The sequence below is a fragment of the Giraffa tippelskirchi genome, chromosome 13 (assembly GCF_054371585.1).
Source record: "Giraffa tippelskirchi isolate mGirTip1 chromosome 13, T2T-mGirTip1v1.2.pri, whole genome shotgun sequence".
Lineage (NCBI taxonomy): Eukaryota > Metazoa > Chordata > Mammalia > Artiodactyla > Giraffidae > Giraffa > Giraffa tippelskirchi.
Window position 1 is genome coordinate 90,070,930 of NC_137287.1, and position 21,180 is coordinate 90,092,109.

Genomic DNA, 21,180 nt, shown 5'->3' on the forward strand with positions numbered 1-21,180 from the left:
TATGGCTTGATAACCTGAAAATGTGTTTAGAAGGGTATTACATGTACCTTCTTATCAGCCAAGAACACTTGAGTATAAATTACCAGGCTCCCATATAATTCACCCTCTACCCAAAACAGGCTTTACAGAAATGGATACAGGATGAGTAAACTTAGATTCAGGAAAGGGGCTGGGGAAAGACATATGGATAACAAAAGACATTCTAAGAAGGCATTCTAGGAAGGCTGCTGCAGTTGTGGGGAAAAGCCAAGAGTTACCACCCAAAGCTTATGTAACTTGTCCAGATTGCTGCAACAGCACATGGGCCAGATGTGTCAACACAGAGGACAGGGTGAGGTTCCTGAATTGCCCAAGAGGAAAAAGGTTGCTTGAGTACCATCTGAAATAGTCATTTCATGAAAGCATCATTTTGGAGGGTCCTCCTTCTGAGGCTAGTATTAGTCCAGCCACAGGAATATCTCCAGAACAGAAAACTCATTCTTTTTAGAAAAAATCTGGGCCTGGGGTGTACTTCCGAAGAACTCTGGGGACTCCCAATAACATCACTAACATTGAGAGGCTACTCACTGTGGCAAGAGAGGCAGAGACCCTCTTGGTGAGGGTGACATGGAGACCCAGAAGACATGGAGCCAAAGACTGGGCTGATTCAAGCCCAAGTCCTCCCTGGGGGAGGAGCCCCCCAGATCTTCCCTGTGACTCCTTACCTCACGATGTCGGAGCTGCAAATTTTGGCCTTCATAGTACAAGTTGTAGGTCTTCAAGTGCAGGAGAAGTTCATTCCTTAAGAGAAAAATACAAAAAGTGTCACAATCTCAGCTAAAGTCACTTTTAATGCAATTGCTCCCTCTTCTTCTCACCTCTAATCTGGCCTTCAGTCACTCCAGTTGGGGTGTTTGTCTACATGTGTACATACACACAAATACACACACCCACAGAGTGTAGAACCACCCATCTTCCATCACAAACTTTCCCAGGATCAAGATCAAGAGTAAATACTACCTAGAACAGACGTGATGTAAGGAGCAACTCCAGAAAACCAAGGCAGGTCTGGTCTCCTGACAAAGGTTAGCAGCTCTCACTACATTTCTCAAACCCAAGCTAAATATGCAGGCCTTGTTAAACCACAGATTCATAGAAGCAAATGCACTTCAAAACCCATACACAAGACTTCTTTAGCCTCTCCATAGCCTTTCCTCTCGCACAAATGCTGTGAGAAGAAGACATTCACTATGGACCTTCAGGAGACTCAGAAACTCCTAGGATTTCAGGAAGTTAAAAGGGAGACCTCTGGGCACCATTGACTTAGGCTTCATTGACATACCTTTGTTGTTTAGTCGCTAAGTTGTGTCCAATTCTTTACAACCCCATTGACTATAGCCCACCAGGCTCCTCTGTTCATGGGATTTCCCAGGCAAGAATACTGAAATGGGGTGCTATTCCTTTCTCCAGGGGATTTTCCCAATCCAGGTATTGAACCCATGTCTCCTGCATTGCAGGCAGATTATTTACCGCTGAACCACATGGGAAGCCCCTAATGCAATATTCTGCGTTACTCTTCTAATGTACTCTTCTACTCTCCTTCAAGAGGTGCTTTTGTCTCTTTATTCTACCTGCTTTTAGTTTATAAAAACATTTTTTAAAAACTTTACAAGGCCTCTAAATACTGGTTTCCAAATTGTTCCCCCGGGGGCATAGTTCTGTTAATACTAAACATGGAAGAGAGAGCATGTGACACCCTTTGTGATCAGAGTGAGAGTTGTCAAACCTGAAAATGCTCTGATCAAGTTTTATCCGAAAATGAATGAAGGGAGGCCTGGGAGGAGGGAGGAGCTTGAGGAGACTGAGGTATACTTTTGCCTCTTCTCAGGCAAGAGGCAAGGGTGTTCTGTCACTTTAAGTCCAATCATTCAATGTAAAGATTTGGGGCTGTGACAACCAACTCCTCCTCCTAGAAACTCTCCAGGACATCAACTCTTTTGAGCCTCTAAAGGTACTATACCTTGAAGACCCCCTTAACTTCACTCTCTATGGCCAGGCTCTGGGGGCATGTTCTTTATCTATAGCGGCAAACTTGCCTGATGCTCTCACTAGTCCACACTCAGTTGCTTTCTCCTTCTCACACACATGAGCTCCTCTCATGTACAGAGGAGGCTCCTCTGCCAGCAGCTTCCATCCACATGGGACCGGCCACTGCAAAGACAACCCCATAGCAAAAACTCTTACTTGGAAATGTATTTATCTTGTCCACATGGGACTAGGGAACTTTGGTGATGGTAGTCCATTCTTCCTTTCTCTTTTCATCAGAAGAAGAGGCCTATATTTGAAAGAAGACAGCAGATAAAGTCCAGTTGCATCTTTAAGAAGTCAGCAGAACACGGGCTGGGGGCTGGGAGCACATGTTTCTTTGTCTCTGCCCCAGATACATAGCTTGAGCAGCCCCACACTGACAAAGGGCCAGGGAGATGCCACACTGTTGGCAGCTGCCTCTGCTTGCCAGAACTTCTGAGAAAAAAACCCAAACAGAAGATGACCTGCACAGCCCCAAAACAAATGCCCAAGCCACAGCCACAGAGGATGCTGGCACCCAAGCTGGTCTGAAGGAATGAATCTTCCTGAAGAGAACTTCACTACACAGAATAGAGATTTGTCTGAAAAGGAAGGTTGATATCACTGAGATATGCTAAAGAATGGTAAACAACCTAAAAAAAATGCCCAAAGAGAAATGGGCACAATAAATCACAGCATACACATCACCATTAAAATATGACAATATGAAAGGCAATTTAATTACCTGAGAAAATGACAATACATTATGAAAACAAAGTTATAAAACTATGAGTCCAATTTTGCTTAATATACCCGTAAGGTTTCCCTTGTGGCTCAGATGGTAAAGAATCTGCCTGCAATGTTGGAGACCCAGGTTCGATCCCTGGGTTGGGAAGATCCCTTGGAGAAGGAAACGGCAATCCACTCCAGTATTCTTGCCTAGAGAATCCCATAGACACAGGAGCCTGGCAGGCTACAGTCCAAGGAGTCTCAAAGAGTCAGACAAAACTGAGCAATTACACTTTCAAGGGTAGTTACCTTAGTGAAAAAGAATCCGCCTGCCAATGCAGGAGACACAGGAAGAGATGTGGGTTGGATCCCAAGGTCAAGAAGATCCCCTGAAGGAGGAAATGGCAACCCAATCCAGTATTCTCACCTGGGAAATCCCATGGACAGAGGAGCCTGCCAGGCTACAGTCCATGGGGCTGCAAAGCTCCATGATGTGACTGAGCAGGCATGCATGCAAGCATAAAATATGCATATATATACATTACTTTGTTGCATGCTAGCAAAGTAACGCTCAAAATTCTCCATGCCAGGCATCAACTGTACGTGAACTGAGAACTTCCAGATGTATAAGTTGGATTTAGAAAAGGAAGAGGAACCAGAGATCAAATTGCCAACATCCGCTGGATCACAGAAAAAGCAAGAGAACTCCAGAAAAACATCTACGTCTGCTTCAAAGACTACACTAAGGCCTATAACTATGTGGATCACAACAAACTGTGGAATATCAGATCACCTTACCAAACTCCTGAGAAACCTGTATGCAGGTCAAGAAGGAACAGGTAGAACCAGACATGGAACAATGGACTGGCTCAAAATTGGGAAAGGAGTACATCAAGGCTGTATATTGTTACCCTGCTTATTTAACTTCTATGCAGAGTACATCATGCAAAATGCTGGGCTGGATGAAGCACAAGCTGGAATAAAGATTGCTGGGAGAAATATCAATAAGCTCAGATATGCAGATGACATCACTCTAATGGCAGAAAGAGAAGAGGAACTAAAGAGCTTCTTGATGAAGGTGAAAGAGGAGAGTGAAAAAGCTGACTTAAAACTCAATATTCAATAAATGAAGATCATGGCATCTGGTCCCATCACTTCATAGCGAATAGATGGGGAAAAAGTGGAAACAGTGACAGACTTTACTTTCTTGGGCTCCAAAATCACTGCAGATGGTGACTGCAGCCACGAAATTAAGACACTTGCTCCTTGGAAGAAAAGCTATGGCCAACCTAGACAGCATATTAAAAAGCAGAAACATTACTTTGCCAACAAAGGTCCATCTAGTCAAAGATATGGTTTTTCGAGTAGTCATGTGTAGATGAGCGAAGTGGACCATAGAGAAGGCTGAATGCTGAAGAATTGATGTTTTTGAGCTGTGATGTTGTATAAGACTCTTTAGAGTCCCTTGGATTGCAAGATCAAATCAGTCAATTGTAAAGGAAATCAGTCTTGAATATTCACTGGAAGGACTGATCTGAAGCTCCAATACTTTGGCTATGTGATGCAAAGAGCCAACTCATTAGAAAAGACCCTGAGGCTGGGAAAGATTGAAGGCAGGAGGAGAAGGGGACGACAGAGGATGAGGTGGTTGGATGGCATCACTGACTCAATGGACATGAGTATGAGCAAGCTCCAGGGGTTGGTGAAGGACAGGGAAGCCTGGCGTGCTATGATCCATGGGGTTGCAAAAAGTCAGACATGACTGAGTGACTGAACAAGAACAACAACATACATTCATCTGAATGGATATATATATATATATATATATTAGGGTTTCTCAACCTCAGCACTATTGACGTTTGGGGCTATGTCATTCTTTGTTGTGAGGGCTGTCCTGTGCATTGAAACATGTTTAGCAGTATCCTTCACCCTTACCCACTAGATGCCAGCAGCATGGCCCCCAGTCATGACAATCAAAAATGTCTCAGGACATTACCACTGTCCCCTGGGAACTAAACTGTCCCCAGTTGGGAAATTTTGGCCTATGTATATGTAAGTGAATGAAAGGCCAGCTCTCTCACGTTAACAATATTGTTAGAAGTTTTATCAAGTATTTTATTCTGAAATTTTTCAAAAATGAAATTTAAGAAGTAAGACAAAGAATAGCAATATACTTTTGGCTATTCTATCCTTAACATTTACTATCCTTACATTATAACACATCTGTCCATCCCTTTATCCATTCAATAATTCATCTTATTTTTCACACAAAAAAAGATGGCCTTTTCATCATAGGGGACTGGAATGCAAAAGTACAAAGTCAAGAGATACTTGGAGTAACAGGCAAGTTTGGCCTTGAAGTACAAAATGAAGCAGGGCAAAGGATAACAGAGTTTTGCCAAGAGAACACACTGGTCATAGCAAACACCCTCTTCCAACAACACAAGAGAAGGCTCTACACATGGATACCACCAGATGGTCAATACTGAAATCAAATTGATTATATTCTTCGCAACTGAAGATGGAAAAGCTCTATACTGTCAGCATAAACAAGACGGGGAGCTGACTGTGGCTCAGATTATGAACTCCTTATTGCCAAATTCAGATTTAAATTGAAGAAATTAGGGAAAACCACTAGACCATTCAGGTATGACCTAAATCAAATCACTTACGGTTATACAGTGGAAGTGACAAATAGATTGAAGGGATTAGATCTGATAGACAGAGTGCCTGAAGAACTATGGATGGAGGTTTGTGACACTGTACAGGAGGCAATGATCAAAACCATCCCCAAGAAAAAGAAATTCAAAAAGGCAATATGGTTGTCTGAGGAGGCCTTACAAACAGTTGAGAAAAGAAGAGAAGTGAAAGGTACAGAGTAAAGGAAAGATATACCCATTTGAATGTAGAGTTCCAAAGAATACCAAGGAGAGATAAGAAAGCCTTCCTTAGTGATCAATGAAAAGAAATAGAGGAAAACAATAGAATGGGAAAGACCAGAGATCTCTTAAAGAAAATTAGAGATACCAAGGGAACATTTCATGCAAAGATAGGCACAATAAAGGACAGAAATGGTATGGACCTAACAGAAGAGATATTAAGAGATATTAAGATATTAAGAAGAGGTGGCAAGAATACACAAAAGAACTATACAAAAAAGATCTTCACGACACAGATAACCACGATAGTATGATCACTCACCTAGAGCCAGACATCCTGGAATGCAAACTCAAGTGGGCCTTAGGAAGCAGTAGCAAGAACAAAGCTAGTGGAGGTGATGGAATTCTAGTTGAGCTATTTCAAATCTAAAAAGATGAAGCTGTGAAAGTGCTGCACTCAATATGCCAGCAAATTTGGAAGACTCAGCAGTGGCCACAGGACTGGAAGGTCAATTTTCATTCCAATCCCAAAGAATGTTCAAACTACTGCACAGTTGCACTCATTTCACATGCTAGCAAAGCAATGCTCAAAAATCTCCAAACTAGGCTTCAACAGCATATGAACCATGAACTTCCAGATGTTCAAGCTGTATTCAGAAAAGGCAGAGGAACAGGAGATCAAATTGCCAACATCCACTGGATCATAGAAAAAGCAAGAGAGTTCCAGAAAAACATCTACTTCTGCTTTATTGATTACACCAAAGGCTTTGACTGTGTAGATCACAACAAACTGTGGAAAATTCTTCAAAAGATGAGAATATCAGACCACCTTACCTGTTTCCTGAGAAATCTGTATGCAGGTCAAGAAGCAACAGTTAGAACTGGACGTGGAACAACAGACTGGTTCCAAATTGGGAAAGGAGTACATCAAGGATGTATATTGTCACCCTGCTTACTTAACTTATATGTAGAGTACATAATGAGAAATCCTGGGCTGGATGAAGCACAAGCTGGAATGAAGATTGCCGGGAGAAATATCAATAACCTCAGACATGCAAATGACACCATCCTTATGGCAGAAAGCAAAGAAGAAATAAAGAGCCTCTTGATGAAAGTGAAAGAGGAGAGTGAAAAAGTTGGCTTAACAACACAAGATTCAGAAAACAAAGATCATAGCATCTGGTCCCATCACTTCATGGCAAACAGATGAGGAAACAATGGAAACAATGAGAGACTTTATTTCTTGGGGCTCCAAAATCACTGCAGATGGTGACTGCAGCCATGCAATTAAAAGATGTTTGCTTCTTGGAAGTAAAGCTATGACCAACCTAGACAGCATATTAAAAAGCAGAGACATTACTTTGCCAACAAAGGTCCATCTAGTCAAATCTATGATTTTTCCAGTAGTCATGTATGGATGTAAGGCCTGTACTATAAAGAAAGCTGAGTGCTGAAGAATTGATGATTTTGAACTGTGGTGTTGGAGAAGACTCTTGAGAGTCCCTTGGACTGCAAGGAGATCCAACCAGTCCATCCTAAAGGAAATCAGTCCTGAATATTCATTGGAAGGACTTTTGCAAAAGTTGAAACTCTAATACTTTGGCCACCTGATGCGAAGAACTGACTCATTGGAAAAGACTCTGAGCCTGGGAAAGATTGAAGGCAGGAGGAGAAGGGGACGACAGAGGATGAGATGGTTGGATGGCATCACCAACTCAACGGACATGAGTTTGAGCAAGCTCCAGGAGTTGGTGATGGACAGGGAACCCTGCATGCTGCAGTCCATGGGGTCACAAAGAGTCGAACACAGCTGAATGATTAAACTGAACTGAATCCTTAACATTTACTATCCTTACACTACCACACGTCTGTCCATCCCTTTATCCATTCAATAATTCATCTTATTTTTCACACATTTCAAAGTAAATTACACACAAATCATGTCTTAGCAATTTAAGAAGTTGAAATCATACTAAGCATCTTTTCCAACCACAGTAGTATTAAATTAAAAATCAGTAGTAGAAAAAAACTGAAAAATTCACAAATATGTGGAAATTAAACAACACACTCCTGAACAACCAAAGAGACAAAGAAGAAACAAAAGAGAAATTTAAATACATCTTAAATAGAAACAGAAGCAAACACACTAACAGTTATGAGATGCACCAAAAGCACCTCTAAGAGGGAAGTTTATAGCAATACATACCTACATAAAGAAAAAACAAAAGATCTTAAATGAACAATCTAATTTTACACCTCAAGGAACTAGAAAAAGAAAAAACTAAACCTACAACTAGGAAAAAGAAGGAAACAGCAAATATCAGAGCAGAAATAAATGAAATGGAAACCAGAAAAATGATAGAAAAGGTCAATGAAACTAAGAGCTGGATTTTTTTAACAAGATAAACAAGTAGAAATGTATAAGTTGAATCAATAATTACATTTATTGATTTGTATACACTGAACTATACTCGCATTCCAAGGGAAAATCTCACTTGATCACAGTGCATGATCCTTTTAATGCACTGTTGAAATTCAGTTTGCCAGTATTTTGTTGAGAATTTTTATATTTATATTCATCTAGTATTTTGACCTGTTGTTGTTGTTCAGTCACTCAGTTGTGTTGGACTTTTTGCGGCCCAATGGACTGCAGCATGCCAGGCTTCCTTGTCCTTCACTATCTCCCAAAGTTTGCTCATACTCATGTCCATTGAGTCAGTGATCCCATCCATCCATCTCATTCTCCGTCACCCCCTTCTCCTCCTGCCCTCAATCTTTCCCAGCAGCTGGTAGTTTTTTTTTTTTTTTAATTATTATTGTAATGTCTTTATCTGGCTTTGGGATCTGGCCTTGTAAAATGAGTTTGACAGTGTTCCATCCTCTTCAATTTTTTGTAAGAGTTTGAGAAGGATCAATAGTAACACTTCTTTAGGCATTTGGTAGAATTCACCAGTGAAACCATCTGATCTTGGGCTTTCCTTTGTTGGGAGGTTTCTAATTGTGGATGTTCAATATCACTAATAAGCAAGGAAATGCAAATCATGCAAACTATTAAATATAGGATGGATAAACAGTAAAGTCCTACTGTACAGCATAGGGAAATATATTCATCATTCTGTGATAAACTATGATGGAAAAAATATGAAAAAGAATATGTATGTGTATAACTGAGTCACTTTACTATACAGCAGTAATTAAATATGACATTATAAATCAACTATACCTCAATAAATTATTTTTTTAAAAAGACACAATGAGATATCATTTCACACCTGTTAGAATGGCTATCATTACAAAGATATGAGACAACAAGTGTTGGTGAGGATGCAGGAAAATTGAAACCCTTATGAACTACAAGTGAGAATGTAAAATGGTGCAGCCACTACAGAAAACAGTATGGCAGTTTCTGAAAACACAATGACTCAAAAGCTATGGGAAGAGGTGAAAGCAGTTTTAAGAGGGAAGTTTATAGCAATACAAGTTTACCTTAAGAAATGAGAAAAACATCAAATAAACCACCTTACCTTACACCTAAGCAAACGAAAAAGCACAAAACCCACCAAAGTTGGCAGAAGGAAAGAAACTATAAAGATAAGAGTAGAAATAAATGAAAACAAAAACGAAGGGAACAATAGCAAAGATCAATAAAACTAAAAGCTGGTTCTTTGGGAAGATAAACAAAATTGTCAAACCATTAGCCAGAGTTATCAAGAGAAAAAGGAAGAAGACTCGAATCAATAAAATTAGAAATGAAAAAGAAGTTACAACAGACAATGCAGAAATAGAAAGGGTCATAAGAGACTACTACGAGCAACTCTATGCCAATAAAATGGATAACCTGGAAGAAACAGACAAATTCTTAGAAAAGTACAACCTTCCAAAACTGAACCAGGAATAAAGAGAAATCACGAAGAGACCAATCACAAGCACTGAAATCGAAACTGTGATCAAAAATCTTCGAACAAACAAAAGCCCAGGGTCAAATGACTTCACAGTTTAATTCTATCAAACATTTAGAGAAGAGCTAACAACACCTATCCTTCTCAAATTCTTCCCAAAAATTGCAGAGGGAGGAAAACTCGAAACTCATTCTATGAGGCCACAATCACCCTGATACCAAAACCAGATGAAGATAACACATAAAAAGAAAATTACAGGCTAATATCACTGATGAACATAGATGCAAAAATCCTGAACAAAATACTAGCAAACAAATCTGACAACACATTAAAAGGATCATACACCATGATTAAGTGGGATTTATCCCAGGGGTACAAGACTTCTTCAGTACATGCAAATCAATCAAAGGGATACACCATATTAACAAATTGAAAGATAGAAAACATATGATCATCTCAATAGCTGCAGAAAAAGCTTCTGAAAAAACTCAATGCTGATTTATGATAAAAGAAACTCTCCAGAAAATGGGCATAGAAGGAATATACCTCAATATAATAAAGGCCGTATATGACAAACCCAGAGCAAACATTATTCTCAATGGTGAAAAACTGAAAGCACTTTCTCTAAGATCACGAATAAGATAAGGGTGCCCAGTCTCACCACTATTACTCAGTATAGTTTCAGAAGTCCTAGCCATGGCAATCAGAGAAGAAAGAGAAATAAAAGCAATCCAAATTGAAAAAGAAGTAAAACTCTTACTATTTGCAGATGACACAATACTATCCATAGAAAACCCTGAAGATGTCACCAGAAAATTACTAGAGCTAATCAATGAATTTACGTAAAGTTGCAGGATACAAAATTAATACTCAGAAATCCCTTGCATTCCTATACACTAAGAATGAAAAGTCAGAAAGAGAAATTTAGGAAACAGTTCCATTTACCACTGGAACAACAACAAAAAAATAAAATATCTAGGGATAAACCTGCCTAAAGAGACCAAAGACCTATGTGTATGTGTGCTCAGTTTCTCAGTGGTATCTGACTCTCTGCAGCCCCACAGACTGTAGCCCACCAGGCTCCTCTGTCCATGGAATATTCCAAGCAAGAATACTGGAGCCAGTTGCATTTCCTGTTCCAGAGGATCTTCCCAATCCAGGGACTGAACCCATGTCTCTTGTGCCTCCTGCACTGGCAAGTGGATTCTTTACCACTGCGCCACCTGGAAAGCCCAAAGCCCTGTATACAGAAAACTATAAGACACTAATGAAAGAAATCAAAGATGACACGAACAGATGGAGAGGTATATCATGTTCCTGGATTGGAAGAATGACTATACTACCCAAAGCAATCTACAGATTCAATGCAATCCCTATCAAATTACCAATTGCATTTTTTTGCAGAACTAGAACAAAAAACTTCACAATTTCTATGGAAATACAATGGATCCCAAATAGCCAAAACAATCTTGAGAAAGTAGAAGAGAGTTGGAGGAATTAACCTTCCTGACTTCAGACTATACTACAAAGTTACAGTCATCAAGACAGTATGGTACTTGTACAAAAACAGAAATATAGATCAGTGGAACAAGATAGAAAGCCCAGAGATAAACCCATACACCTATAGGCAACTTATCTTTGACAAAGGAGGCAAGCATATATAACAGAGAAAAGACAGTCTTTCAATAAGTGGTGCTGGGAAAACTGGACATCTATGTGTAAAAGAATGAAATTAGAACACTTCCTAATAACATACACAAAAATAAACTCAAAATAGATTAAAGATCTAAATGTAAAGCTAGAAACTATGAAACTCTTAAGAGGAAAATATAGGCAGAACACTCTGACATAAATCACAGCAATATCCTCTTTGACCTGCCTCCTAGAGTAATGGAAATAAAAACAAAAATAAACAAGTGGGACCTAAGTAAACTTTAAAGTTTTTACACAACAAAGGAAATTATGAACAAGATGAAAAGACAACCCTCAGAATGGGAGAAAATAATTGCAAATGAAACAACTGACAAAAGGTTACAGTCTCCAAAATATACAAGCAGTTCACACGGCTCATTACCAGAAAAACAAACAACCCAATCAACAAATGGTCAGAAGACCTAAACAGACATTTCTCCAAAGAAGACATACAGATGGTGAACAAACACATGAAAAGATGCCCTACATCGCTCATTATTCAGTTCAGTTCATTTCAGTCTCTCAGTTATGTCCGACTCTTTGCAACCTAATGGATTGCAGCATGCCAGGCCTCCCTGTCCATCACCAACTCCCAGAGTTGACTCAATCTCATGTCCATTGAGTTGGTGATGCCACCCAACCATCTCATCGTCTATCGTCCGCTTCTCCTCCCGCCTTCAATCTTTCCCAGCATCAGGCTCTTTTCCAATGAGTCAGTTCTTCACATCAGGTGGCCAAATTATTGGAGTTTCAGCTTCAGCATCAGTCCTTCCAATGAATATTCAGGACTGATCTCCTTTAGGATGGACTGGTTGGATCTCCTTGCAGTCCAAGAGACTCTCAAGAGTCTTCTCCAACACCACAGTTCAAAAGCATCACTTCTTCAGCCCACTGAAACCAATGTCAGACTTCTGGCCTCCAGAATGTAAGAGAGTACATTTTTGTTGTTTTAAACCACCAAGTCTGTGATCATTTTTTACAGCAGCAACAGGAAAACAAGGGGAGTTATAAGGGAAGGGTGTGATCTGACTTGAATTTTGGAATGATTACCTCACTCTACTCTCTACTTTGAGAAAGGATTAGGGAAGAAAACAGAGGCAAAGGGACCAATTGAGAGGCCTGTCCCAGGGAAGCAGGCAGTGGGGATGGAGTAACAGGGTCCAATTAGTTTAAAGAGGTAGAGAAAAGAGTCACAATCCATCAGTAAAAAGATTTGGAAAGGGCCAGATTCCCACATTACACCAGGCTGCTGGGTAGCCATGCACAGTCATAAACACTGCTATGAGGAATATGGGCCGAGTTTGAGGCAGGTCAAGGAACCCTATGATGCTGATGACAGGAAGCCTTGCCAGGTCTGTGCCCCAGGAAAGAGACAGTGTGGAGCTCCCAGGGAGGGAATTCTGGCTCTGCTGAGGGGAGGGAGGTCAGGAGAGTGGCAAGGTCACCAAGGAGAGAGTAGGGAGGACTAAAGGGGCAGGGATCCAATGAACCAGTAGGTTAGGCATAGGCAGGCAAAAAAGAGTCCCTAGGAGAGGAGGAAAAAGAGGAGACACAATATCTTGGAAACCAAGAGAACACACAGCCTTAAGAAGGCGTCCATGATCAGCAGAGCCAGGAGCTGGTGGTGGGAACCCAAGGAATAGAAACGAAGAGCAGCCTCTGATTTACCACACAAGGTCATGAGGGACCTCAGCCAGAGCCAGTTGCAAAGCTTAGACAGAGTAGAAATCAGATTAGTGGTGCCTGTCCATTGACAGACCTCATCCTGAACATTCAAGTCTTTCTCCAGCCAGGGAAATGTCATCCTATACTAGCTTTGATTGCTGCTTCTCTTCCTTCCATTCTTGGTTTATCTTCTGCAATGTCTGTCCTCTCTCCAGCACTATTCAGTTCAGTTCAGTTGCTCAGTCGTGTCTGACTCCTTGCAACCCCATGGACTGCAGCGCACCAGGCTTCCAGGTCCATCACCAACTCCCGGAGCTTGCTCAAACTCATGTCGCTGATGCCATCCAACCATCTCATCCTCTGTCATCCCCTTCTCCTCCTGCCTTCAAACTTTCCCAGCATCAGGGTCTTTTCCAGTGAGTCAGTTTTTTGCATTAGGTAGCCAAAGTACTGGAGCTTCAGCATCAGTCTTTCCAGTGAACACTCGGGGTTGATTTCCTTTAGGGTTGACTGGTTTGATCTCCTTGCAGTCCAAGGGACTCTCAAGCGTCTTCTCCAACACCACAGCTCAAAAGCATTAATTCTTTGGTGTCCAGCCTTCTTTATGATCCAACTCTCACATCCATACATACTTTTTTACTTACCAGGTTGATAAAAATCATCAAGTAGTCTGATGGCCCAAATGTGGGAATTCTCTAACGTTCAGTCACTCTCTCCCTAGTGAGTGATTTCACCAAGGCCATCACTATAAATCTGACCTAGGCTTCCGAGGTGGCACAGTGGTAAAGAATTTGCCTGGTATACCAATGCAGGAGATGCAAGAGATGTGTTAGATCCCTGAGTAGGAAAGATCCTCCGGAGTAGGAAATGTCAACCTGTTGCAATATTCTTGCCTGGAAAATTCCACGGAAAGAGGAGCCTGGCGGGCAACAGTCTATGGGGTCACAAAGAGTTGGACACAACTGAGCACACACATAGATTCATTTGGCCCAATCTTTGTCTCCAGCCTGACTTCTCCCCACCTTTTTTTGTTTTTGTTTTTTTACTTTTACATTTCTTGGATTAGGAATGCTAGGAAAATACTTACACAGTCTACCATATTGTTGAACTGAAATTACAGATAACTGATTCTAGGACCCAAGCCCTCGTTTGTCTGTCTCAAGGATAACATCTGCATCTGTCTTCATAAACTTTCCAACCATCATCACAAATCACTGACTACCTCCAGCCAGCAGAAGAGGGAAAAAAAAAGCTAGCTAAATTTACCTACACTTTAAGGCAAACACAGTAACGGAGCAAACAAAAGGCCGGAATTTAGAGTTCAGTCCAATCTTCCTTAAACAGAATATTGCTTCTCACACAAGGAAGAGTCAGAGGAAGATGGTTGATGGGGCTGGGATATGGATTCAATTGGACACTTTTGCCAAGGATGCCCACCAGTATCTCCAGTCTTGAAGAGAGAGATCTGCTCAGCTAGCTAGTTGCAATTCTTCTGCCTTCTCTGTTATCAAGAATTTATGAAGCCCTTCTGGACTCCAAAATGCCTTGTAAGGATCATTTCCAAGCATCGCTTCCACATTCCCTTGAGAATAGAGAACAACTCTTCATCATCTCTTGGAAGAGGGGAAAGTAAGAGAGAGGGGAAGGTGGGGGCTTCCCACATCAGCCAGCATCTCAGGCACAGAACTGAAACAGCTCACTGAGTCCCATACAGAGAAAGGAGAAGAGAAAAAGCGTGGGACAGGAATGAAAGGGCAGATTTGACACAAATAATCTTTGATGTGGAGCCACCCTTTTGAAGTTTAAAACATATTTAAACCTACTGAACCCCCCTGTGAACATGACCACTTAGCCCTCAAGAATTCTAAATCAGTACAACTTCTCTTTAGAAAAACTTTAAAAGATGGAATGCATGCATGTGTGTGTGCTAAGTGGCTTCAGTTGTGTCTGACTCTTTGCAGCTCTATGAACTGTAGCCTGCCAGGCTCCTCTGTCCATAAGATTCTACAGGCAAGAACACTGAAGTGGGTTGCAGTGCCTTCCTTCAGAAGATCTTTCCAACCCAAGGATCAAACCCACATCTCTTATGTCTCCTGCATTGGCAGGCAGGTTCTTTACCACTAGCACCACCTGGGGAGCCCCATTAACTATAAAGCACGTCTGCTAAGATGTCTAGAGACGTGAATACTGTTGGGCTTGCCGAGTCAGGACATGAGCCTCTTAGTCACCTAGACACACTGGAGACTTGTTGAGGCCACTAACCAATCAGTCCTCTCTTCTGGCATCACTTCATGCCCTAGCAGAATGTTCTGGGTTCTACTCAGCTCCATTAAATGCCTTCGTGATGTCATTCAGCTTGTCAGCAGAATCTAGTACCTCTCACATGAAGACCCTTCCTACCTGCTCCCAGGACAACTTGAGGACACAACCTTTCCTAAGATCCAAGAGAATTTCTTGACAAAGCAAACGTTCCTAAGCTATTGAAGATGATGACATCCCAGCTACAGAGAACTTCCAGAGCCTGCTTTTCATGCTCTGTGAGGGTACTCCTTCTCAGACCCAAGGAAACTCACACATTCCCTAAACCCTGCCAAAACTTACCTCCCCCTACAAACTGTTTCCACTATCCCTGGGTAGTGTTGAGGGGATGGCACCCACACCTCAGCCTGTCCTTCATCACAGTACTTACCACCACACAGAAACCACTAATTTAGTGTTTCTTCTTCTGGGCCTAGAGGTTTCTCTCTTTGGGCCCCAGATCCCACACTGTGTCTCTTTCCTGAGAATATTCCCATTCTCATTATTAATTATTTGGAAACAATGGATTCAACAGTCAGCCCTAGGAAAGCTAACCTGCTGTTTTATGTCAGGGAATTCCTAGAAGCAGAGAATTCTTGTGCACATGAGTTATTGAGGAAGTGACTTCAGGAGAAACTGTAAGGAAGTGAGGGAAGCAAGACTGGGCTGGGGGAGGAACTGGAGCCTAGCCTCAGCCTGATCCCAGGGGAGCTCTAGGGTGTGAACAACTTCATGGAACTGTCCCACCCTAAGAGAGGCAGACCAGGCCTTTGTATCTGGCACTAGTCAGTCATTGGCTGAGAGTCACCCCTGAGAGGAGAGGTTGAGCGCCGAGGCATTTCCCTGAAAAGCAGTTCTCAAGACTAGGGAGAAACTGAGACCTGTCAACAGTCCACACTTACAATATGCGGTAGATAAAGGGGATTGGGTGGATACTGTCAGGATACATTTAACAGGAGGCTTCCTGTGTGCTGTTTTCAGTCTTGCATGAATTCTATGTTCCTTAACAGCACCTGAATACAGGTGCCAGAGAGCTGGCAAGCCGGCTTTTGGGGATAATAGAAATTCATGTATCTCATTAGTATGGAAATTCCATACGGTGAACAGCAGCCATTTACAAGCCTCCTCCTTTCTGATATGTAAAGTTACTTTTACAACCCCCTCTCTAGAGAATAATTCTAGCCTCTGGCTTTCTAGGTGACTTGTTAGATTTTTGATCCCTGTCTCTGCTAAAAAGGGCTATCTTGTAAGAGAGTATATATATGCCCACAATATGTTGAATAAACGCCTTTGTTCCATCAGAGCACTGGTCTCCGTCTCTCTCTCTCTGTCTCTCCCTCTCTCTCCTCTGTCCCCTTCATGTGGCTCAGCCTCTTTTCTTCCTTCTTTCACTTTCTTATCAGTCGACTCTGTACCCCCACGTTCTGTTCCATTAAAGGACCACAACAGGATACCAGCAGCAATAACCACACGTGCCCCACGTTAGGGCTTGAAACAGCTCCTGGCTCTGTCACCTTCTTCCACCCACTTTCAAGTTGGGAGGAAACAGCTGCCCACCCAGCATCACTGGGTGCAATGCAAGGCTGAGCTGTAGAAATGGGGGCAGATGCCCGAGCTCTGGACCAGTAAAAACCCTGTAGCTACCCTGCAGCTGTTGCACAAAGGACTTTTTCCTTTCTCTTTTCACAGACTCCCCACTCACAGGTGTTTCCAGACTCCCCAAGAATAAATGAGGGGTTATTCAGGCCCTTGAAATTAACCAGCTCAACTTCCAATGAGAAGAGAAAGCATTAAATCCTTAGGAAGCTTGAGGAGGTAGAAAAGGCATTCAAAGTTGTCTTAAAAGAACAGCTTTGTCTGTTCTTGGTTCTTGGTTCCTCCAAATTCCTGTGCCCTCACTCCCTTTCTGTCAGGGAGCTAAGAGAACACACTGAAGCTAATCTGGTTTCAGAGCATTGCCAGGAGGCTGGCTAATCCCTACAAAGCTTCTGATTCAGCCTAGAGACTAAGTGTCTCTCATCTTATTGATCAACTGAAAAGTCCCAGCAGGCAAATAAAGAACAGAAACAGGGGCAACCCCTGGCAGGAAAGCCCAGAGTGAGATGAAGAACGTCTTCAGTGGTTTCTTTGCATCTTTGTTTTCTGTCTTCCTGTTTGCATAACCAGAGTCAGGCCCCACATCCTGACTCCCACCTCAGCTCCCAGGGTAGGATGGGGAGTGAGAGAACAACAGCCAATTTGTAGGACCCAGGCAGTCCCAGTCTCTAAGAAGATATAACTAGAAGAGAGAGACAGGCTGGGAAAGGTGAGGGCTTATTCCACAAAGCATTCCCAGTGGGACAAACCCCACAGAGCTATGCCCTGACCAGTGAGAAGGATATGCACTTGGCAAGGCCTCAACTGAAACCAAGGTGGAAAGGAGTTAACAGCTGACCTCAAGACACACAACATCTCAGAGGTTCTAATTCTGGGTGCTCATTAGACTCTCTTGGAGTGGGAGTGGGGTATGTTGGTAAGCGCTGTTGTGTCCGACTCTTTGAGACCCCCTTGACTATAGCCCACCAGATTCCTCTGCCCATGGAATTTTCCAGGCAAGAATATTAGAGTGGGTTGCCATTTCCTACTCCAAGGGATCTTCCTGATCTAGGGATCAACCCACATTTCCTGCGTCTCCTGCATTGGCAGGCAGATTCCTTACTACTGCACCACCTGGGAAGCCAAGGGAGTGGGGTAGGAGGGTTGATTTGAGATTCCTGATGTTGAGGCAGCAACTCTGACCAATTTCTTCAGACCCTCCAGGAGGAGGTCCAGGCATGAGCATTTTTAAAATGCCAATGTACAACCAGGGCTGAGAGCCACCATGAAATACGATGGAGATAGAGCTGTGTAAACTGAGGACACCCCCAAACGCATCTCAAAGTAGTCTTTCAAGAATGGAAGGAACAGAATTTTCTAAAAACAAATGAGTTGTCTTTTGCATCCCTCTCCCATTACTAAACTTCAAAGGGGAGAGGGGACAGCATAGAGCATCCCCAACGATAAGAATAGATGCACAGAGCAGATGCAAGGGGCCCCATCCAGTAGACCAGGGCACCACAATACAGAAACCAGGAAGTCAGCTACAGGAACCAGATGCAAATGAAACACTAACTGGAGGCCTACAGCTTCCCCTTTTGAGGCCTCTCTCTACCTCTTTTCTGAACCCTGCTCTGCTCTGCCCTGCCCTCTGGGGAGTCTGGAGCTCCAGGGTTGGAGAAGAAAGCTCTGACATGGTGCTTTATACTAGAGCGTTGAATACTGCTTCATCAGGTCTCCAGAGGGACTCTGCTTTATAACCAAGCAGTGAAAGAGGAGATAGTGCTGTCCCCTCTGCACTTCAGCTCGCTAGGATGGGGGCAGGAAGAAGTATCAATGGCAAACAGGAAACCCCAGTCCTATAGCACCACACAAGGAAGGAGACTTGAGCTAAAGCCTGGGGCCCTGCCAAGATCTAGAGATTACAAGAGATGCCACCTGAGCCTGTCCTAGACAATGGCAAAATCTGGGCTGCCTAGGGAGGAACAGCATACTTTCCTTTCCATTGCTTTCTTCAATAAAAGGTCCACTTTCTGGCCAAACCCACATGCCTCCTCCATTCCTTTCCCACCCCTGGTGTCCAGGCCCCCAGGGAACCACCTACAGGGCTCTCAGTCACTCTGCTCAGGAAAAGAGCACTAAACAGCACAAAAGGGAGAGATAAGGTCAGGTGTACTGGGTATATGTTCTCCATTTCCTCAGCTTTATTGTGACTGCAAATACAAAGCTTTGCCCCTCTGCACCCCGAAAGATGTTAGAGGTTAAAGAAAAGGGAGAGGGGAAGGTAGTAAGTTGGTGCAAAAGTAACTGCAGTTTTTGCATTGTTGAAATTTGCTGTTTGATCCTGGAATACATTCTTAAATAAATGTGGTTATGTGGCATCATTTTAATACATATTTCTCGCTTTATCTTTTCTTTTTTGCTAATGACTTACTACTTGCTGTCAATTTTATATTTATTTTAGTTCATGGAAATGACATTAGACAAAAAGCAAATTCGAGCAATTTTCTTATTAACTTGCAACATCAACAACACATTTCGCCTGGGAAGTCCTAACAAACAGTGTGGTGGTGGTTCAACGAGTTTTGTAAAGGAGACGAGAGCCTTGAAGATGAGGAATGTAGTGGCTGGCCATCAGAAGTTGACAACGACCAACTGAGAGCCATCATTGAAACTTAGAACCACATGAGAAGTTGCTGAAGAACTCAGCATTGACTACTCTATGGTCATCCGACATTTGAAGCAAACTACAAAGGTTAAAAGGCTTAATAACTGGGTGCCTCATAAGCTGACCGCAAATCACAAAAATTGTCGCTTTAAAGTGTCATCTTCTCTTATTCTACGCAACAACAAACCATTTCTCGATTGTATTGTGGCGTGCAACGAAAAGGTGATGAGGACTAGCTCAGTGGTTGGAATGAGAAGAAGCTCCAAACCACTTCCCAAAGCCAACCTTGCACCAAGAAAAGGTCATGATCACTGTTTGGTGGTCTGTTGCCAGTCTGGTCCACTATAGCTTTCTGAATCCCGGCAAAACCATAACATCTGAGAAGTACGCTCAGCAAATCAATGATATACACCAAAAACTGCAGTGCCTGCAGCTGGCATTGGTCAACAGGAAGGGCCCAATTCTTCACCACAACATCCAACTTAATGTCGCACAACCAATGCTTCAAAGGTTGAGCGAATTGGGCTGTGAAGTTTTGCCTCATCCGCCATATTCACTTGACCTCTCGCCAACTTATGGACAGAGCCTGGTGGGCTACAGTCCATGGGGTCACAAAGAGTCGGACACAATTGAGAAACTTTCACTTCACTTCACTTACTCACCAACAAACTACCACTTCTTCAAGCATCTCGACCACTTTTTTGCAGGGAAAATACTTCCACAACCACCAGAATACAGAAAATGCTTTCCAAGAGTTTATTGAATCCCAAAGCAGGGATTTTTAAGCTACAGGAATAAACAAACTTATTTCTCATTAACAAAAATGTGATTGCAATGGTACCTATTTTGATTAATAAAGATGTGTTTGAACCTAGTTATAATGATTTAAGTTTAAAAATTTATAGTCCAAAACCACAAAAACGTTTGCACCAAGCTAAATAATTGGGAAGAGGTTGGTGTGTCCTGCCTAAGGAGGGATGGCACTTTTATGCAGAGGCAGGCAGCAAAAAGAACAGAAGACTAGGCAAAGGAAGCCCTGATCACCTATTTTCCTCACAAATAGTGAACAGAACAATCACAACAATATTACTATGCTAATAATAAAACAACAAATGTGAATAATAGATGACTAACAGAAATGCAAGCTTACTACAGGCTAGCTATTACCTGTTTTGACTCATTTAATCACCGTAACAACCCCATGTAGAAAGAAATCTTCATAGTCTCACTTTGCAGATGAAGCAATTGAAGTACAAAGAAGTTAAGTATTAATAACTTGTCCAAAGACACACAGTCAGGAAGAGAGAGAGCTGGAGTTCAAACTCAGGACTGTCTGATGCAAAACAGAACTTATATTTGCTACAGCTGCCTTGTAGTGAAGAAGAAGTTTTCAGCTAAAAAATCACCTGACCTGGCCATATTCTAGAGAAATATATATCAGAATCCCCCAGAGGGCTCATTAAATACAGATTCCTTTTCTCCCACCCTCCCAATATCTGAGTCAACACTTCTGGAGTGGAGCCTGAGAAGGTGCATCCCTAACAAGCTTCCAAGTACTGCTGGTGCTGCTGGTAACAAGACTCTAAAAGCTTTCTCCTATTCCTTAGAAGAACTCTTTATTTTTATCACTTTAAAGATGAGGAAACAGAAGGTTAGGTGACTTGTCCCAGGTCACAGAGCTGACATGAAAGCAGTGCTCCTTTTCTGGTGCCTTGCCTAAGCACTGGGC

The 21,180-nt window shown here is 42.2% G+C and overlaps 1 protein-coding gene across 11 annotated transcripts in view; it reads right to left on the minus strand.

Moving 5' to 3' along the window:
* RASSF2 (Ras association domain family member 2) overlaps positions 1 to 21,180 on the minus strand; it is a 55,808-nt gene that overhangs the window by 24,441 nt on the left and 10,187 nt on the right. For all 11 annotated transcript variants that reach the window (XM_081560761.1, XM_081560762.1, XM_081560769.1 and 8 more), the window contains 2 exons: positions 2,224 to 2,314; positions 705 to 780 (listed from right to left, as the gene is read on the minus strand). In XM_081560761.1, coding sequence (XP_081416887.1) covers positions 705 to 780; positions 2,224 to 2,282 — 135 coding nt within the window. In that variant the 5' untranslated portion in view covers positions 2,283 to 2,314. The remainder of the gene's footprint in view (positions 1 to 704; positions 781 to 2,223; positions 2,315 to 21,180) is intronic.